The sequence below is a fragment of the Asterias amurensis genome, chromosome 19 (assembly GCF_032118995.1).
Source record: "Asterias amurensis chromosome 19, ASM3211899v1".
Taxonomy (NCBI): Eukaryota; Metazoa; Echinodermata; class Asteroidea; order Forcipulatida; family Asteriidae; genus Asterias; species Asterias amurensis.
This window is the reverse complement of record NC_092666.1, coordinates 1158362-1180845: the sequence shown is the minus strand read 5'-3', so window position 1 is coordinate 1180845 and position 22484 is coordinate 1158362. Positions and strand designations below refer to the sequence as shown.

Genomic DNA, 22484 nt, shown 5'->3' with positions numbered 1-22484 from the left:
GAATATTTTTATAAAGTCTTTTTAGAAATAGAAGCACTAGGTGTTCTTGTTTCAAAATAAATGTAAGAACTTCACTGATAACCATTTTAACTTTTTTACTATGAAGCGCAAATACCATGGAATGGCTGACCTGTAGAAGTTACAAAAAAAATCACCGAGCACCATTTCCGGGAGAGTTGTGTAAATACATTGTTGTGAAAATGTTTTTATCATTTCTCAAAAAAATACAGCACCCCAGCAAGTAATATTTTAAGGGGAAGCTTTCTACCATTATTACAAATGCAATACAAATTTTGATGTCACAAATTTGCAAGGAATAAGTTGCAATAGTTGATCTGTATTCAACTCCTGTGAAACATTCACTACGAAAACAGCCGTGAGTCGTCAAATCTGCTTCGCATTCACATTCACATGAAATATCGACCAGGCTTAACAATCAAGCTGACACTTGGAACTTAATATCTTGTACGCAAGAAGTCAACCTTCATACGAGTGGGAACTGCGAGGTCTGCATTGAGGGCGTTCTTTTGAGATTGTCCCTTTAGACCTTATCGCAAATACCCATTGCCTTAGAGCTAACTGTTGAATGAGATGCATGCTGGTCTAGCTAGCGATCAAACTTGATCGCTAGCTAGACCAAAATGCACCTCGTTCGAGGTAGACAAGTATTTTCAATAAGGTCTACTATAAAACCACATAAAACCTTTAAACAAGTGTTTCAGTGGGTATTCCGACCCCTACATTGAGGGCGCTCGCTATTTTGCCGTACTCACCTTCCAAAGTCGCACAGCTTGAGCACTCCGGATTCGGGATCCAAGAGCAAGTTCTGTGGCTTAATATCTCGATGGCAAACACCTAGAGAATGAATGTACGCTAGGCTTCGGAATAACTGATACATGTACAACTGTGAAGAGAAAAACAGAAATACAATGATCACATAATGTAATACTGGCCATATTCTGAATCCCAAGTACAGTACAAGCAACATCTTGCACAAAGTAGATACTGCTTCAAGTGCTAGGGTTAAAGTTACAACTCCAGTCGTCAATTTAGCCATGCTCTTCCTAACTTAGGATTTATCTTTAGGTCTTCAGACGAGTTAAGTTCCGTACCCAAAGACGTTAGGATGCATTGAACCCATCCTAAGATTTTTATTATTGGTTTATTAAAACACATTCAAACATTGCAGCTACAAGCTGAATTGAGTTTAAAATACAGAGATTCATAAAAAAATCGAAATGTTTAAAAATTACAAAAAAAAACATTAAGAATTACAAACTGTTTTTATACATTAAAAGGGCAAACTGGCTAGTGCCAGTAACAAATTAGATAAAACAAAAAATTGCACAGCAAGTCACCTTAAAGGAACAAGGCGAAGGGTTGGGGACAATAGGCAAGCCAGCTGAGTGAACAAAAATCAATAGCTATTGTTGAGTGCTTGGACAAGGGATGGAATGCAACTATTTTTGTAACGACCAGTTCTACATTTCGGGGGGCACATTTTGTTGGCATTCCGCAAGTTGTTGTTTTTGTTTGGTGGGAGCCAGTGCCTGTAAATTTCAGATTCAAACAAGGTCTTACCAAAGTTGACAAATAAATGATTCAGTCTATCAGTGATTGTAGGTAAACTGAACAATTGGCATACTTCCACATATGATGTTGGTGTATTTGGCTGACCAGCCAGAATGATACGAAAAGCCCTTTTTGTAACCTTTCAAGGGTTATGAGTTGTGTTTTAGTAAGTCCAGAGTACCAGACAGGACAGGCGTATTTGATAGTGGGTCGGACATACGTAACATGTACAGTTAACAGATCCTTGACAGAAATAAAACAACGTTTAAGCTGGCGTAAAAAGAACAGTCTACGGTTAAAATTACCACACAAGTTGTTCACTTGGGAATCCCACTTCAAATTACTCTGTATATTAATACCCAACAATTTCAAACAATCAGTTCGATTAATTTGAGAATCTAAAATGTCAAAGGTGGGTGGATCAGGTTGGTTACGTTGAAAAGTGATATTCATGTACTGGCATTTGGCAGGATTAAGTTTCATTTTATTCAGATCAGTCCATTGATTTAGGTCATTAAGCACATTTTGCATGTTGGAGCTCTCGTTAAGATAGGATTAATACTAGCATTTTGTGCAATAGGCTGCTGGCATGCCGGGCTAGATTTCACAAGGAGTTAAGACTAGTCTTACCTGGAGATAAGATGAGTTACTTGTCCTATATTAGTACTACCCTCGTCCTATATTAGTACTACCCTCGTCCTATATTAGTACTACCCTCGTCCTATATTAGTACTACCCTCAAGTTTTCAATAACTTTAATAAAGAGTGCTAGGACTAGTCATAAGTCAGGACTGTCTTTGTGAACTCGGCCCCTAGGGTGATCATTGTACAACTTCTGAAGTGATCCTCGACCCATACTATTTTCTTACGGTGAAGTCAAGGGAAAAGAGAATGCTCTGGGAATCACTGAGGGAGTCGTAGTTTAAACCACAGCACAAGTAAAAAATTCAATATCTGTTATTACAAATATACCCTAAACATATATTGTGCATACAGGTTCAAACACCAAAATGTTGATATGAGCATAGTACAGTTAGAAACTTGACTCCGATGAACTCAACAGCTGTACAAGATAGTCATCAAAGATTAATAGTTTGAAATTTCCAGGGTAGCAATTCCCAACAAGCACTGAATGTGCATCTTCGTTTCCCAACAAGATAGCTCTTGATTAATTCACCATGGAAACCTACAGATCACAGCTGTCAACACCCTTGACCCCCCCCCCCCCATTACTGACCCACAACCCACCAGTTCCAGATGTTACGTCCACACAACATGAATCCTCACACTGTACGATGAGTCACAGACAACCCACATGTTACGTGACACACAAAGGATGGACTCAGGGACAAACTACGCAGCGCTGTCAAACAGACATGAAGGGAAGCAATCGTCACAATCATTTCCTTTTTGTAAAGTAAGTCAGCGACCAAATTATCGGCCACCTACAGCTTTGCTATAAATATCTCCTGCTTAACACTTTTTGATAATGACACTTCATAGTGGTTTCTACCAAAGGAAGCGGTAGTTCCGAGCCGCTACCTTAACCTTGTAAACTATTGTTTAAAGGCATTGGACATCTTTGGTTATTGTTAATTACCAGTATGCTCATTTGGTGTATCCCAACCGATGGAAACAATAACAAATCTGTGATTTTATTTTTACTTATTTGGTCACTGAAGTTGCAGGATTAAAATGAAAGAAAAAAACAACCTTTTTGCACAAATTTGTGTCCCTTTGTATGGCTAAAAAAGGCTTCAGGCCCGAAGTCTTTTAATACATGTTTTATAGTGAGAAATTACCTCTCTCTCAAAAAATACTTTACTTAAGAGGTAGTTGTTTCAACAGCTCTCCATTGCTTGTTACCAGGTTTTTATGCAAACATTTATTTTAAGTAGTCCTTTAACTTCCTAAAATTCACATCCCAATTCTGCATGTTAGTGCACTATCGGAAATCTATTACAAATGATGAATAGACTTCCTTTGTCTTTGGAAACAAAAAGCTGCATTTACGTGTTGTCTGTTTTTAACGACCGTGGGAGGGCAGTGGGCAGGTGGATAATGACTCTATTGTTCACGACCTCTAATTGTATAATTGTTCATCTTTCAAAAACTTCCTGGAAGAAAGATGCTCCATTCCAACTGTAGAATCGTCCCAACTGTAGTTCGTATCAGTTTCTACTTCAGTGTTAACAGTTGGGTCAGCCATCTCTATTTGGGATTGCCTGATAGTGATACCGTGCGCCTCTAAAAGTCACTCTTTTGACCCTCTCAAATTTCATTTGACTATTAAAACAGGGCCAGCACATGACACAAGGTAGTTATTACAGTCACATGTACAATCCATGACTGTATCTTGCTATATTTGCTTAGCAAATAGATCTTAAGCACATTTTTTTGCTTAAAGGCACTGGACACTATTGGTAAATTAATCAAAATAATTGTTAGCATAACAAATTACCTGGTAACAAGCATTGGAGAGCTGTTGGTAGTATAAAACATTGTGAGAAACGATTCCCTCTGAAGTAACGTAGTTTTTGAGAAAGAGGTACTTTTCCACTAAAATATTAAGGTTTTATTTCGAGACGTTAGAATTAGTTTTTGAGGTCTTGAAATCAAGCATCTGAAAGCACACAACTTTGTGTGACTAGGGTGTTTTTTCTTCCATTTTTATCTCACAACTTCAACGACCAATTGAGTTCAAATTTTCACAAGTTTGTTATTTTGTGCATATATGTTGAGATACACCAAGTGAGAAGACTGGTCTTTGACAATTACCAATAGTGGCCAGTGCCTTTAAGCAGCTTTATGAAATTGGTCCAAGGCCTTATTCAAGACAAAACAAATTAATCAAAAACACATGTTTCCTTACCTTGACATATAATATAGGTATTGTCTGTTTGTTTTTGCTATAATGCCTTGCTACTCTATATACCGTCTCTGGTACGTACTCCAACACCAAGTTCAGGTAAACTTCATCCTTTTGCTGAAAAAGAAGAAAAAAATATTTGTAAATGAAGGCAGGCCTAGAACTTTGCTCTTGAAGGGGCACAGCAACTTCTTGTAGGAAAGGACACTTCTACAAAATGTACGTACATGTACATGTATGCATGAGGAAAACCAAAAACAATTGTATTGGAACTTTGCAATTAGGACACCCCACCAAAAGCACAAGGCACCACGGCAAAGGTTGTGTGTGCTGGTGCCGGGGGTTATTTAAAGGCCTGTGAACTGTGCATACATAGTTGCCTAGGTTTCTGTCAACGAATAATTGAAATAAACGATGTACATGTGCAGAGTTTTGCACTTAAACAAAGTAGAAAGAGAGAACCAAACAGAGGAAATCAGGTGATCAGGTGATCAGTTAGAATATTGTAAAGATTTGTAAAGAAAGCATGATTGTAATTGATTTGAAAATTGCTTGGTTATTGGACTAGCAATATTATCGAATAGTTCCTTTTTTCAGCAGGTTCCTTATTAAACAGACTCCTTGTGGTTTTTTTTTACTGGTTCCCCATTCCGTTTGCTGAGCGTGTTTAGTTCTGTTCACAATACTACATATGTATTTAATCATGGAGCTATAAAAAAACCAGTGGTGACTTGACAATGTTTATATCAAGAGTGACCTTGCACTGTATCACAGGTCATTTCCTTGGCCCTGTGTTTGTGTGTATATATACACTACATACACTACGCAGTGTATGGCATTCACCCACTACCGACTACTAACTCCAACAAACTAATAATTACCAAATTAAAGGAAGGGTAAACGTCAAAGCTGCTTAAGTACAGAAAGTTGCAGAGCATAACAAAATAACGCTCACCAGATTAAGCTTACCAGCCAAATTACAATGCCCCATGTACAATTTGTGACTGGTATCCTGCTCATTGTTGCTTAGCAGAAGCAGCTTTAAGAAATTGGGCACAGTGTCCTACATGTAACTTGTCCCAACATAAGCATAAAATAACGTGAACTTTTTGGGGTCATACACATGTGTATTTAGTGATACTGTAGACACCGCTTCACAGGGAATTAAACAACATTGTTTCCTGAAAAACAACTTCCATAAATCCCATTATTTTTTCCCCATAAAAACAAGGCCCTGGGCTCTTTATGGGCTGTCGTGTGTAACATAAACATGGATTTAATTTTCATATAGGCCTACAGCACATTTACATATTTGTTTACTTGTGCATTATTGAAGGTACATTGTAACCATTTTAACAGATGTTAACTTTTCATCGGTTTACAGGAATATTGTTTAGGTTATTTGCCCTTACATGGTGTACAATGAAATATATTAAGCATCCGAGTCCTGTAAAAGAAAATCCATATTATATGCTTCTATTCAATAAGTAAGAGTCATGTCCAGTGAGGAACACACTCAAGAAGGAACCGGTTCATTGAAAAAGGCCACAGTAAATGGAGGAACAACAAGGAAAACATTCAAGAAGAAAAATATTCAGTGATGAGGAGTTCATTGAGAAAGCCGCAGTAATAATGGGGCTCCGCACTAACTCAAGAATTGGCTCAGCTGCAAAACTGACACCTCTCCATTACTGGTTCCGATGACAGACACAATCTGACCTCTAACCTTTCGTAGACGCGACCCCAATGGTGTTAAATCTTTTTGAACTTGGGGTGGTGGGGTACACCAAACATGAACTTGAGAGTCACAAATGTAAGCAATCTCTGAATATATGTCAGTCTTCATTCCCCTAAACTGTGAATCAGCGGCGACTCTACTGACTGTAGATGCCACCCCAATAGTAAGTTAAATCCCTTTGAACTTTGGGTGGTAGGCGACTCTACTGACTGTAGATGCCACCCCAATAGTAAGTTAAATCCCTTTGAACTTTGGGTGGTAGGGGACACCAAACATGAACTTGAGAGTCACAAATGTAAGCAATCTCCGTCAGTCTTTATTCCCCTGAACTGTGAATCAGCGTTGGCTCAATTGGAAAGAGGAAACAATCCCTGATGTGTGTCAAGTTTTGAAGGTTTGGGGGGGGGGGGGAATGGGGGGGGTTGAAGTTGGACAAGGTTTAGATGAAGGTTACAATGTCAAGTGATACACGTACATGTATGTGAGTCAGTTCAAGTACGAAGGGCACATACTACACACAAGAGTTTGGTACAGAGGTTGAGAGTACAAATACACAATGTGCAATGTAAACAGATTTTAAAAAGTACATCACATGTATAATGATAAATGTATTTCAGTTTGCGGTAACAACATGGCATTAGCCAGAGGGATTTCCGGGTGTCTCTTGGACACCCTTTATTTAAATTGGGACAACCTACATGTATTCCAAATTGGACACCGTGTTTTAAATTAGGACAAACCGTTTCATTTGTCGTTTACATGTAAATGTATTGCAAGTGAACAAATTTTGACACCCTTTTACCCATTCTTGGCTTGTTTCACATTGTTTTGGTCAAATAAATAATAGTAACAATAATGATAATAAAACCTTGGGTGACACCATGTGTATTCTATTGTACTCTGCTGTGTACATTTGTTCTTTAAGAATTTGTCTTGCTTTTTATTCTACTGCCGCATAGAACATGTAGAACCTCTGGGAGTTGGGAGAAATCAACTCCGCAACTGTAGAATAAATGGCAAGAAAGGTTCTCAGACTCTTACACATTTCCAAGATTGATGAACTTACCTTCCCCGAGCTGCTGGATTTTTCTCCGCTTGAGTAAAAGAAGTATCGCAGCCTAACAATATTGCAGTGCTCTAGTTTACGCATTATCTGCAATTCTCGATTCTGGAATTGGAAGAAGAAAAAATTGCAATAAAAAAATCGTTGAGTTTACAATTTTGAAGTCATATCAAAATGATCCTATACAAAACGTAGAAATATACATGTACCATACAACTAACCTGTGAAAAATTCAGTTCAAAACCGTTTTTGAGATATCGTCAAAAATCTGGAGTGTTAAAGGCCACACAGGAAGAAAATTATGTAATTGGGGTAATGCACAATCTGAGAAACATTTGAAATGTTTTTGAATCCGTTTCTTTAAAACCACATTCATCAGAAGGGAAATTGTTTTGCAACAAATTCAAATGATGCGGATTCCCTTACCAAGTAAGTTTTTTCGGTTACGGCTTATGACTCTACCTTTAATAATTAAATTAACAATACTTTTTACTTCCTACCTTGAATCGTTTGTCTTGTAGAACTTTCTTTATTGCCACCATTTCTCCCGTGTCGGTTAGCTTAGCCTGGTGTACCACGCCAAACGATCCGTTGCCGATGATTTTGGTTTCTGAGTATGAGATCTCCATGTTCCGTTCCTCTTGCCTGGCGTTGACCATGGCGCCGGCAGTTGCCATGACCGTTGTGACCCGATTGCCATCTTTGTCTGATTGGTAATGAGACAATAGCAATTAATATACATGATTGACAGTGTAAGAAAGTTGGGCATCACCCGGTTAGTGGACCAAGTCATAAACTTGCCCAGTTAGGAATTAAAGAAGTAATTGTTAGAGACACATATCAATTAAGCCATTTGCAAGTTAGATTTGTATAAAGTCTGGAACATTGACTTGCTTAGTCACAATGTAGGCCTACTGCTTACATTTGAATTCCTCAGACAACATCAGACAGTTGCTATGTCAATTGGTTCAAGCAAACTTTTGTGTACAATGGCAACCACCAGATGAGCAAACCCTAGTGCCATTGTACAGTACACATCCATTCAGAATTGTGTATGGGTGTTCACCATCTCTTATGCAACTACACAAAAGCTTGCCCCTCCTCATATGACATAGCAACTGTCTTGATAGTCTGAGGAATTCAAATTTAAGTGGTGATCAAGCACGTCATTGTACCTGACAATATTGAAATCTTACACGCAAATGGCTTATAAATGTAGATAATTGGCATTGTGAGAAAGTCAGACAACACCAATGGGTGAACCAAGTACAAAACTTGCCCATTTAGGAATTAAAGAAGTAACTGTTAGTGCAGCATTTGACGAAGTTTTCTAGGAATGACAACAAGATAGAATAGACAAGGACACTCTGGACAAAAACACAAAAAACTCCAAAAAGTCCCTGAAAAAAAATGTTAGGGAGGTCAGTGGATTAAAGGCACTGGACACCCTTGGTAATTTGTAAAACACCAGCATTCTCATGTGCATTATGAACCCCTGCCATTCTAGAGCAGTGTCTTCCAACGCGAGTAACATGCCTGTGATTTTTTTTCACAGAACTTGAGAAAGTACGAAGTATAACAGTGCTCACACACATCGGTGTAAGGGTAAAACCAAAATTAATATTTTACTTACATTTGTAGACATACTTAAATGTATGATATTGTACAAGATTGTCGCAACCCATGCATCAACATTTACCTTTAAAGCCGTGGACACTATTGGTAATTGTCAAAGATTAGTCTTCACAGTTGGTGTATCTCAACATAAGCATAAAATAACAAACCTGTGAAAATTTAAGCTCAATCGGTCGTCGAATTTGTGAGATAATAATGAAAGAAAAAAAACTCTTGTCACACGAATTTGTGTGCTTTCTGACGCTTGATTTCGAGACCTCAAATTCTAAACTTGAGGTCTTATATCAAATTCGTGAAAAATTACCTCTTTCTCGAAAACTATGTCACTTCAGAGGGAGCCGTTTCTCACAATGTTTTGTACCATCCATCTCTCCCCATTACTTGTAATCAAGAAAGGTTTTATGATGAAAAGTATTTTGAGTAATTACCAATAGTGTCCACTGCCTGTAAGCATTTAATGTACCATGCACACAATGTGCAGAAGCTACATCGGTAACATCCAATAGCAATCTACAGTAGCAATCTACAGTACTTGTGCACAAGGCATTTTGGCCTCACCGCAAAGCTGTACACAATCACAGCTATTGGCATAAAAAAACATATGTTCCATGCACAACTCATACCCACAGGGTTACGGTAATTGGGTTATCAAGTCTCCACTGAGAACTGTACTGTGATAAGTCCTTTTCATACTACAGCAATTTTAGCAGGGGTTCCTTGTTTAATTTAAGCATGGTTTTGAAATTTTTCAGGTTGCACTTTGTGTGAATGGACAACTATGTTTGGACTGACCATGTGCCTAGTGAAATGTTCTCAAATTTGCCATCCTTTGTGGACATAGTATAAACATTATTGAGCTTTGACACGAGAAGCACTTGGTAAAACTTTGTAACCATGTTCAAATGAAGCGAGGGACCCGCGCTTTATTGCTGTCGTGTGAAAAGGTCTTTTTAGTGTATAAACGAACGTAACCATGGAGCAATAAACTAGATTGCTCCATGACCTAACCCAACCAACCACATTCATGTGAGTGAGCATGGTGAGTATCCATGTTCACAATGAGGAAAGTGCACACACTATACATGTGCAATCTACACACATTGTATTACACAGTGAATGTATTGCACATGTGCATTAATACCATACAATACAGTGGCAAGTCACATGTCAGTGCATGTGGGTAGCACATGATCAGATGGGCAATGCATGTGTAGTCAAGTGTGAACCATAACAACACCAGGACAAAGTTTCATTCAGAAATGGTTCTCAAAAATGTATCTGCTAAGCAATAATTGGGTGGGGCATTAGCCACAATTCTTTTATGATAATACACCTATGTGCTTGAAATAAACAGGGCTTGCATGAAATTTACATTCAAGTATCAAGTAGACCTTTGTATGTACTGTGTATATATGTATATGGTTTGCGGTAACACCATGTAATGACTATCTCCAATGAGTTGGGGTGGTTCTGAAAAGAACCGTTGGTTTCAATTCGACGTTTCGATCAGTATGCTCTGATCATCTTCTGGAGAAAGCTGGACTCTTCTCCTCCAGATAACGATCAGAGCGTACTGATTGAAACGTCGAGTTGAAACCAACGGTTCTTTTCAGAACCACCCCCCAACTCATTAGAGATAGTCATTACATGGTGTTACCGCAAACCTTTCTATATCGTATTTCCACCATGCAAAGTTTCAAATCCTACTTAGGCCTTTGTAGTTAGGCATATGTGAAAAAGTGTGTATTAAAAAAATACTTAAATTTCCTTTGCACAATTTTAGGTGGGGGTATTGAAAAATTGTTCAGTTTGTAAAAATGTTGATAAACGTGAATAGCCCCTAATATCTTTGTGAAGAAAAACAAGTTGACAATGGATGTGTGATATTAAGTGAAATGCGCCCTGACCACCCCCCCCCCCCTCCAAAAATAAAATAAATCTTGATACAGAAATTGAAAAGCTGAAAAATTGTTTCAATGCCTTTCTACATGTATAGTTTACACAAACCACAGGTGTTTTGCTTTTCACCATTTTAAAGCTCCATGTAATTTACCCTCTCAGTGTACTCCCAGAATATTGAACACAATAACTGCCACATATTCCGCATGGCTTCCGATATTTCTTCTTAAAGTCAAAATAATACTAATGCCCAACGATGGAATTTCGTGATGCCAATCTTCATTTACCTCCCTGTGCATTCAACACTCACAACAGCTGCTTCACGCAGCTAATTAAAGCTACAATCATTCAAAAATCAAGCAGAAGAAGAAAAAAATCAGAGAAAAAAAAACCCTTACACTGCGAACATGTGTTGATAATACGCAGCTCTCTATGACCTTTACAATTCATTTATGCACAAGGGAGATTCAACAATGAAGTGTCACAAACACTCCAGGAGATTATGGGGTATTCCTACGCATTTTGCCCCAAACGGTTAAACATGCCGACGCAACCGAGCCATCCACCATCCATTCACTAGAACTCATTCATAAGTTTGGGTGTAACTAAACACACAATACACCCTCTGACATTTCCCTGGTAAATTGATGCCAATGGTAATAGGTATCGTAACTTTACAGGAATTGCTGTTGATTTCACCTCTTCCTAAATTAGGATTAATCTTAGGACTTGGGACGAGATAAGTTCCGTATCCATAAATGTTAGGACCCATTGAACCCAATACCATCACTTCATTGAATCGGCTAGTGGACACGTTTGGTAATTGTCAAACATATGGGTAAAATAACAAATCTGTGAAAATTTTGACTCAAGTGATCATCAAAGTTGCAAGAGAGTAATGAAAGAAAAAACACCCTTGTTGCACAAATTTGTCAGCTTTCAGATGCCGAATAAAAGCCTTCAGGCGATTTCACAAAACTCTAGGATTAATCCTAACTCGAGTTAAGACAAGGATGGGTTCAATGCGTCCTACGTATTTGGATACGAAACTGAACCCGTCCTAAGTCCTCAGATTAATCTGAAGTTAGGAATAGTTTGGTGAAATCGACGGCTGAAGTCTTTAATTGTTTGAGTGAGAAATTATCTTTGTCTCAAAACTACCATTACTTCAGAGGGAGCTATTTCTAACAATATTGCTTGCCATTAAACCTACTTGGCAACGAGCAATAGAGCCATTGCTCGTTACCAAGTACATGTAGGTTTTAGTGCTTAACATTATTTTGATTTAATTACAAATAATGTCCAGTGCCTTTAACTTACCTACATACGTACATGTACTTCAACAATAAATTGATGACAATGTACAATGTAAAGTGACTTTAAAGGAACACGTTGCCTTGGATCGGTCGAGTTGGTCTTTGAAAAGCGTTTGTAACCGCTTGGTATAAAATGCATATGATTAGAAAGATGTTGTAAAAGTAGAATACAATGATCCACACAAACATGCCTCGAAATTGCACGGTTTTCCTTTTACCTCGTCGACCAACACGGTCGGCCATTTATGGGAGTCAAATTTTTGACTCCCATAAATGGCCGACCGTGTTAGTTCGCAAAGAAAAACCACGCAATTTGGAGGCAAGTTTGTGTGGATCATTGTATTCTACTTTTAAAAGATCTTTCTATCCATATGCATTTTGTAACAAACGGTTACAAACGCTTTTTATAGACCAACTCGTCCGATCCAAGGCAACGTGTTCCTTTAACTAATCAGGGAATTAGGGTAGAGGTTTTGGGAGACGCTAACGGGCAGATGTTCTACCGTCTAAAGCTACTATTACTACAGCCGAGCATCGTATCTTGCCGGCAATAACAACCACAGCGTCTCTGATATTCACAGTGTTTTCCATTATAAATCATCTGCTTCTGTGAGTCTTTAAAGGCACTGGACACTATTGGCAATTACTCAAAATATTTGTTAGCATAAAAACAGACTTGGTAATGAGCAATGGAGAGCTGTTGATAGTATATAACATTGTAAGAAACGGCTCCCTCTGAAGTAACATAGTTTTTGAAAAAGAGGTAATTTCTCATTCAAATAAGCCTTTTTTTTTTATTATGCATCTGAAAGCACACAAAGTAATGCAAGGGTGTATTTCTTTCTTTCATTATTCTCTTGCAACGGCGATGACCAATTTTAGCAAACATTTTCACAGATTTGTTATTTTATGCATTGGGATACACCACATGAGAATACTGGAATAATAATATCAACAAAACGTGCCCAGTACCTTTAAGAGGCACAAAGTGGAGGAAGACACCGCTCTCGACCCCTAGTCAGCGATATCACCTTAGGCTATCAGACTCGTAATCCATCCTATGGGCATCAGATAATTCCGTTTCTACTAAACCCACGGGTAGTGGAAACATCGCCGCGGCATCTCTAGGATTGACTTGGGATTAACAGGCATGACAAGTGAGGCAGACAGAGAATACAGATCGCCAAATCAAAAATTCCTTTATTTGTCAGGGTTTTTTTTCTTCTAATGTGTGGTTCTCTTTCCTTTTTAATTTGTGTGTATCCATGCCTTAATTAATCCACATCAACTGCCTTTGCTGTGGTAGGTTCTTGTACCAATTTAAATTGTTCTCATAGACTCTTACCAGAGGAAAATTGCAGTAAACTCAACCATGACCAAACAAGATGTGTTAGCACTGTATACTCAATACTTTCCCGAGTTCTGTGAACAAAATCACAGGCATAAACTCAGGTGGGATCCGAACCCACCTTTGCAATTCTAGAGCAGTTATATTATACCAACTTGACCACCGAGATTGCCCGGTAGCTAGAGGCAGCTCGACGGTTTTAGCAGCGGCAACCTCAATGATTTAATAGGGGGTGTTAAATTTGCATCAGGGATAAAGAATATAAATTTTGGTTTTAACCTTACAACGTAATTTTGGTTTGAATTTTAGGGTTTCCATTATCAGGGAGACTTCCAAAATTTCACCATAACATGGACAGCCAGGCAGTTGCTAATAAAACTTGCAATATACCAGCTTGTAATTGTAACAAACATTTTCTAATAAATCTTGATGGTTGATTTTACCAGTGGATGAATAGTTGATTGGAAGGACACCTTTACTTTTACATGACATGAGAAGAAAAAAAACTGTGACTTTTTCATCGTGACCAGCTGTCACCTCACCAACGCTGTGACGTCACTTGTCAACAGTTGTGTCAGTGCATTCTTATGTTCTATATTGTCCGTAATCAAAACAATGACACTGGACCCACTGTGATGAAATAGCATGGTTGGCACGGAATGCATGGTATGTCAATGTAAGGGTAGTTAGCCTTTAAAATATAAGTCAATGGGTGGGCAAGCTACATCTGAACCTGTCACACGTACACACATTAATTTGTTCAGCGTACAGTGTACGCCTGGCTTGATTATCAAGTTCTTGGAGGTAACAAATGGATTGTAAATACTGGAAGTCGTTTTGGCGACCCCAACCAGAAACATTGGTCATCGGTTGCGCGTTTTCGTGTGTTCGGTTGAGCGCAGTGACGATGCGGTTCAGACCAACCAGTAACATACTTGTTGACTCGGTTGGGCTTTGCTAGGGTCGTCGTAATAATAATGCACATTTGTAGTGCGCCATATCTGTCAGAAAGACACTCCTGGCGCATAGAAAAATACTCTGCTAATGACGGTACTTAAAGCGTCATCGACCGCCATATTTGATGACATACAAGAGCATAGTGCACGTGTGTACGTGCTCCGCACATTTCATCAAAGATGGTTGTCAGCACAACATGTGCAATCCATCTACATGTATGGAGGCAGTTGCCTTCTTGCCCCCCTGGTCACCGCTGGATGCCCCCTTGATAATAATAACCAGTCATAAATACCCCAGACAGTTTCGCTATTCCTACTAACTGGTGGAGAGCACGTTAATTGGGAGAGTTTAAACGGTTGATAAAGACACAGCTGAAGCTGTTTAAGACCGGCTGGCTTCATGTGTTTGGCAGCATGCTAACGTACGCCAATTTATATTACGCAGAACGCAATTCATAGCTGTTAGAAACAGCGCGTAATATGTGTGTACACGCGCGTATACACACTGACCGACGTGCACAAAACATTTTTAAACTTTTTAAACTTTGCAAACTTTGAAAATTTGCAAAAGAAACAGTGTCACATTGTTTATTTTGTGAAATTATTTTGCTTGTTAACATAAGGGCATTTATGAATGGGAATAAAAGAGTAGTTACTCGCTTTCCTTGCTTTCAGAAAATTATAACAAATCATTGAATCTCTAGTTACCAGGGTTTGTTTTGCATTTGTTTATCAACTATTTTAGTCCAAGTGTGTTGATTAGATGTGCAGGTATTGCCTGGATTAGTTTCAAAAGCTTTTTTGTTTGCTTAATTAAATTTAATAATTTGTTACATACAGCTACAGGCATGTAAATGTTTGTTTTTGTTTTTGAAAGGGCAAGGGCAGCAAGGTCTTTTTCGCCTTGGTAAAGGGTAATGATCTAAAGGGAACATTTCTACTGTCGTGTATTTCAAGGGCACCAAGGCAATGACCAGGGGCATGGGGGCAATCACATTTTTGTTGCTTCCGTAAAGTATCAGGCCTGCATAAAGATCTAATTGTACCAACTGAGAACCAACTTACTGATTTTGTACACAAAGGTTGCTGGCGGATTTGTTGTCCTGCCCCTTTCTACCCAAATCACTGACCCATGTTGAAACACCCCTCTGGGTGTGTGGAATGGCCCATCTTGGGATATTACATCATCATGTAAAGTCCCAAGCTGGGCCATTCCACACACCCTGGAGGGATGTATCAACATGGGTCAGTGCTTTTGGGTAGAAGGGGGAAGGACACACCTAGTGTATCCAACTTAATCAAGAGTAGAATAATCGAATATCAACTGAAAGAAATATTAGATTATTATGAAATAAATGATTGCTGGTGATTGATGTTTGACTCCAGCAATTGACACATTTTTATAATAATATTTAAAATAGCAGAGACCTGCTAATCACAAACACAGGTAGCGTCATTAACTGTAATACACATTATAAGGACAATGTAGATCTACATAACGCTAAGAACACTATACAGGTGCTATACACTACGACCAACATTCACATTGCTACACATCAAGTCTATGTAACTTATGCAACAGCAGGCACCTCAATGGTGATCACATTACTACTGCATCTACAATACTCTACCTCCAAAACCTGACAAAAAGGTAAACATATAACACAGGTATGGAACCAGTGACATTTTAATCAAATGCTAGGTTAAGAAGGGAACCTGTCACCATGAAACCCATGTTAGGTGTTCGGGAAAGGTACCATTTATGGAGGGGGGGAGGGTGGCGATGTACAAGTTGTTACCAAATGCTACATGCAGAACATAGTAGAGCATAACAATTGAAAGGAGGCAAGGGTACATACATCATACATTATCAGGTGCAAAATGAAAATGGATAGGAACATAAAATGAACCGGGGGGGGGGTATCTTGTTGCCATTCTGCAAGGAGGGCAAGACTGTGTAACCAGGAAAAGTGCATTTGGAGAGAGATACATTGTTAGTCATGTAAACAGTGCTTACCATCAGACAGCCACGGATAATGCAATGGATGTGCAAATAATAATGTGCAGGAAAGTGCAAAACAATAACCTGATACAAAATCTCCCCCCCCCCCCACTCTCCAGCCAAAAGTGAAGATCTATGGGATCACAATCTCATCTACTTCATTGCAACATGCATACAGTGCTATTTTGACATTTGTTTACACTGATAAAAGTCAGCAGGCCGGACCTTCACAGAGGCAACAAAGGTCATTGCCCCCATGCCCCTGGTCATTGCTTTGGTGCCCTTGACACGTTACAGCAGAAACTTACAATTTGCTCATAGGATGCCCTTTACATTACCATTAAGACAATGCCTCGGTGCCCTTGCCATTTCAGACAACAAAGCATACAGGCCTGAGTCAGCACTGATAATGGCATGAAAATAAGAGTCAAGCCAGTTACATGTAAACGTTCCAAACTGTCTGTATGGCAAGTGTCATATTGACCTGTGAGTGTGAATGTTTTTTAATTAATGCTTTTCGGGAATATTTTTTAGAAAAAATATGGTTGACAGTTTCACACTTGCATTGCTCTTCCCAAGCAACCTCCAAGAAAAAAATTGTAATAAATTTACAAATAAATAATCATACATGATGACACAGAAATCTACATGTACATGTAGCGCTAGCCGTAGCTGTAGCCACTAAGTCAGACACAGCCTAAGCCTGTGGCAAAGATGAAGCTGTCGTTTTTGAAAGTCATCCTACATGAACGTAGATCCATTCCACAGAATGTCAACTGGGGCCTTTCTCAAACCTCCGCTTGAGCTCCTACTCCAAGCTCCGTCTGCTTATGTTCAAACCACCGCATGCAAAAAACACGCTGCTCCAAAAACAGGCCTGAAGGCCCATCCATACTCACTCTGGTTCAACTGCGTGCGCAGACTTCAGCGAGCAAAGAGAAAGTCCAAGCCAAGGTTTGAGAAATGCCCCTGGTCACCAAATGTAGTCTGGTGCATGTCTCCCTTCAGGTCCTATTGATAAGAAATCTTCACTACACCCTTCTGGGTACTACACTACGACAGAAGACGGACAAACTGTGAACACCCTGTGCAAGATGTGCGTGGGATGAAGCATTAGTAACTACTACTCTATAGAATTGTTAGCTCTATAGGTATACCACATACAATTATCCACGGTACAGTGCAGTGATCACAACATAAATCTGTGCAGTGCCACATGACCTGTGTTCGGTTAAAAAGTTACAGCGGTTAAACTACGGGGTGTAAATAAAAAATAGAATGCAATATTACAACAGCCAGTGGCAAAAAAATAAATAAAAAAGCGAATGAAAATAACCAGCACCAAATGAAGAACAGAAAAAAAAACGAACCACAGCATGACGTGTATTGTTCGGTTGTTTAGTAATACGAACCTACGGAACGTCGGTTATGAGCCAAGTGCATGGATGCCATGGCGTGTCTCTCATTAATTCGTGATGAGAGAAAGAACAGATAGAGAGGGAGACAAAGGCTGCTTGCGGCCTTCCCTTTAAAATAGTGTTAACTCAACTCCAGGCTGGTATGTGTTATTACTGGCTCGTCAAGCTGTTTGGGAAGGGAAGAAAAATGCGTGCCGATGCTATTTAGCTTGTTCATTAAGCAAAATGAGGTGGGTGACAAGTGAGATTAAAAAGCAGTACAAATAATGGTAGTGTGTCCCTAACCCCCCACCCTTCCCCTCCCCACCCTACTTGGGTGACCAAGGAGGGAGTGTAGATATATACAGGCCTGATACTTCACGGAGGCAACGAAGGCGATTGCCTCTGTGTCCCCTGGTCATTGCCTTGGTGCCCTTGAAATGCTCCAGTACAAATTTGCAATTTCATCATAGGGTGCCCTTTACCAAGAAGAAAATGCCTTGGTGCCCTTGCCCTTTTAAAAACGAAGCATACAGCCCTGTATATATTCCAACCCCTACCCCTTACGCTACTACGAAGGGCAAACCCTACATTGGAAACATAATCCAATAGGATTGCACATTGACCACCATCTTTTCAAAGGAAAAGTGTATGCGTGTACATGTTGCGAATGACCTCAGCCAATGCAAGCCTCAAATACCCACGGCACCCACAGCAACTGCCGTGGTGCCCTGTGCTTTTTGCTACCGTGCTTTGCGCAAGGTTCCTGTACAAATCTACAATTTCCTAATAGAATTTCCCCTTACCAGAGGGAAATTGCTTTGGCCCTTCAAGAGCCAAAGATCAAGATCTGCAATGATTGCCTTTCACGCATGCACATTTCATTTCAAGATGGCGGCCAATTAGAGGGGTCTATTAATTAATTACAGTCGGAACTCGTCTGATTTTTGTCTCCAGATGTTTACCTAAAGAGATTATTCCATAAAATAAAACAAACAAAAATTAACAAACCTGTATACTGTATTATTTTTAAAAAAACAGACAGGAGAAAGATCAGTCAACAAATTACAAGCTATAACTTTTGTTTCCCCTTCTCACATTAAAAATCTTCAGAACCGTGAAACTTCACTATGCTTCACCCCTAACATCATCAACATTCTTGACTTTTCCAAAATCATCCAGAGTCATCCTGTTTAAAAGGGATAACTTTGAGAAAATTCAAACTCTCATAAAAGCAACATCTGGCAATGCTCTGTTGGTCCTGATAAGCAGAGTGTGGGTTCGAGTCCTGGTCACGACACTTGTGTCCTTAAACAAGATACACACTGTAGTGTACTTTACCTGATTGCTTTGCCCTTCAGATTGGACATTAAGCCATAGGTCATGTGTACTAGGATAAGTGCGCGGTAAAGAACCCAAAACACTTATCGGACAGGTTAACCCTGGTGTTTCTGGTTCACATAGCAAGCTGTCTTGTTTTAATACAGGTTTCCTCAGGCTTGTGAGCTACAGTGATTAAGTTCACTAGAGGAATCTTTGGTTCCATTACCGGAAATATAATTATAATGATTGGAGAAGATTTGGCATGGATGGTTTGATGTTACATGTACATTAATGTCTGCAATATTTTATTTGGCAAAAGGTTTATGTACAATGTTAGCATGTAACTGTAGTAGCATGATGCATAGCAAAGCAATGTGTTTGGTGTCAGGTCAGGGCCAAATTTCTTGTTGGCCAACAATTCTGTTAAGAAATTTTATGCTAGCAAACAATAAGCAAAATACCAGTCAGGAATGGTGCAGGAAACATGGTACTTTGGCCGAGCACCTAATAATCTGGCAAGCAAAATGTTGTATACATGTACATGTACATGTAGCGCTATGTTTCAAGCTCTTTGAAATTTCAAGCTCTTTGAAATTTCCTGGCCAATATAAACTGTAAGTGAAGCTGTGAGAAAAGAGAAACCCTAGTTACGTAGGCAGGCCTGATATTTAACGAAGGCAACTAAGGTGATTGCCTCCATGCCCCCTTACTTGTCATTGCCTCAGTGCTCTTGAAATGATAATTGGTATATAGCAGAAATTTCCATGATCATACATGTAGGAGGGTACCCTTTACAAAGGAGAACATGGTTTGATGCACTTGTTCTTTTTCAAGAACGAAGCATACATGAGCCAGCCCACAGTGTCCTACTTGTATTGTACAATGCAAAATTTGTATTGTAAGGTCACTTGATCTCCCTTCCTAATCCTTCAGCACTAGCCATTCACCCAATGCAAAGCAATGCCCAGCTTACAAAGTTATGTTCTTGCTTGCTAGAATAACCAGTGGTGGTTATGAATAAACAGTGTTGATCTTTGGGCCTGAGGGCAGGGCTTGCCCTTAACTAGCTGGCAAGCATTGTCTAGTAAACAACTACTGACTACTGTGGGCTAGTAAACACCACTACTGAAACTCAAGAAGGCTAGGAGGTCTGCTGTATTCTTCGTTTTTTAAAAGGGCAAGGGCATCAATGCATTTTCTCTATGGTAAAGGGCACCCTATGAGGAAATTGTTAATTTCTACTGGAGCATTTTCAAGGGCACCAAGGTGGCATGGAGGTAGTTGCCTTTGTTGCCTCCATGAAGTATCAGACCTAGCCTAGGAAAATTGGCATCATCAAAGATACTACACACTGAGAAACCATTCAATTCATTAATATGTCATTCTAATTACACTGTTTAAACATCGACCGATCTCTTTAGTGAATGTACTTTTAGTATGTGGAGCATCCCTGTTCATTCCTACCATTTTAGACCTTTTGAACTTTAAAGGATCTATTTGAATGTGTGATGTGACTTCCAGAAGGAAATCTGCATTTCTACTTTTCCAAATCGCTACCCTAATGGAAGATCAAGGTAGAATACTTGAGAGGTGATTCCACCTGACATGAAGTTATTTTTGACAAACTAAAAAATGTATAAAATGTATTGTGTGTACATATTTGGATTATAAATTGGTATCAATGTAGGATCCACAAATTTTATACTTGGGATGAATTGTGTTTTACCCATTACATTACATTACCATACATGTAGTGTTAAAGTGCACTTACAATGTAGTTTACTGTCTTGGGTCTCTCTTTAATGTACACAAAGGCTACATGTATGTACTTCTCCAAGACTGGAGAAAATATCCACAAGCATACAAAAAAACGTGGGTGGGATTCGAACCCAAGACCTCTTAGTTTTAACAGGACTCTGGGAAAGTACTCGGTAAACAGTGCTTTTGAAAACGCAACATGTACAAGGAGCACCAAGGCAATGAAAGGGCTGGAATTTGGGATCAATTCTACAAGATCACAGGACAAGTAGCTCAACACTTTTATCAGACCAGAAATTGTTTCAAAAGACCAGAATCAAAATGACTGAGTAAGAACAGTGAGGTATCTTTATGCAATAAATGCAATTTAAAATGTGTTTAAACCTGCCAGACTTGTCTGGTCAGGGGCTTACTGGTCAAACAATAAAATCATTCTTGATCGGGCTGCGGTCTAGCGTAAGATTTGAGCCCTTTATGACCAGACCAGGCCCGTATGCTTCGTTTTTGAAAGGGCAAGGGCACTAAGGCATTTTCTCTTTGGCAAAGGGCACCCTATGAGGAAATTGTAAATTTCTACTGGAGCATTTCAAGGGCACCAAGGCAATGGCAAGGGGCAATGGAGGCAATTGCCTTCGTTGCCTCCGTGAAGTGTCAGGCCTGCCAGACCAATGAAGGCAATTGCTTTTGTCGAGTGTCCAGTGAACAATTTCTTTTGTATAGCCATGGAGCAATGAGCTAGTTTATTACTCAATGGTATAGCATAGCAAAATGTAACTAGCATTCAGTATGCACAAAACAAAATCAGGGTTCGGACCAAAATATCTATAGATGTAAAATTGTGGAAGAAAATTGTTCCCTACTGTGTACACACAACTCTGTACAAACATGATACAAACTTTACAAAATGTGATTAGCAGAGTCAAATAAGCCATCACATCCCATCAAAACACAATAACACCACAAGGTCATTAAAGGTTCAGCAGTACAACAATGGAGCCAAAGGACAATGGAAATAGTCTGGTCACCGCTTTTACCTTCATTGGTTTCCACACGAACAAAACCTGAACAAGACTATTGTTTGTGGTTGGACAGTAGTGTTTGAATGTGAATGAGGTAAGGTGTAAGACTATTGATCACAGACAAAAAACTTGCATCACCAGGCAAACAAAGTTAACATGTGCCACTCAAAGCCAATTTTTGACATGCCTCCAAGGATTGCTGACAACCTGTTTACAGCAACTGTTCATGGTTTAAGGCAATTGTAGTGACGTCACAAACTAAGTGCAATTCTGCGTCAAGTCTTCTAAGGTCAGCAAAACTGCACATTAGATCATTTGACTGATATTAATTATTATTTCTGGTTATGAAAGCAAGGATGCCTGATTGAACGTCAGTGAACTTATTCACTGTAGGCCATACATGTAGCTAGCAAGCCAGAGGAAACCTTTCAACAAGGGTGCTTGATGTACATACAAGAACCGGAAACACTGCTGACCTGTATGCTTCGTTTTCAAAAGGGCAAGGGCACCAAGACAATTTCTTCTTAAATACGAGGAAATTGTAAATTTAGACTTGAGCATTTCAAGGGCACCAAGGCAATGACCAGGG

General features: G+C 39.3%; 1 protein-coding gene across 2 annotated transcripts in view; it reads right to left on the bottom strand.

The window, feature by feature from the left end:
* LOC139951654 (glycogen synthase kinase-3 beta-like) overlaps nucleotides 1-22484 on the bottom strand; it is a 40286-nt gene that overhangs the window by 13180 nt on the left and 4622 nt on the right. The window contains exons 2-6 of one of the 2 annotated variants that reach the window (XM_071950630.1): nucleotides 17811-17982; nucleotides 7743-7948; nucleotides 7246-7347; nucleotides 4445-4558; nucleotides 774-904 (exon numbers count right to left, since the gene is read on the bottom strand). In XM_071950630.1, the coding sequence (XP_071806731.1) occupies nucleotides 774-904; nucleotides 4445-4558; nucleotides 7246-7347; nucleotides 7743-7948; nucleotides 17811-17850 (593 nt within the window). In that variant the 5' untranslated portion in view covers nucleotides 17851-17982. The remainder of the gene's footprint in view (nucleotides 1-773; nucleotides 905-4444; nucleotides 4559-7245; nucleotides 7348-7742; nucleotides 7949-17810; nucleotides 17983-22484) is intronic. The other variant, XM_071950629.1, reaches the window with a different exon arrangement.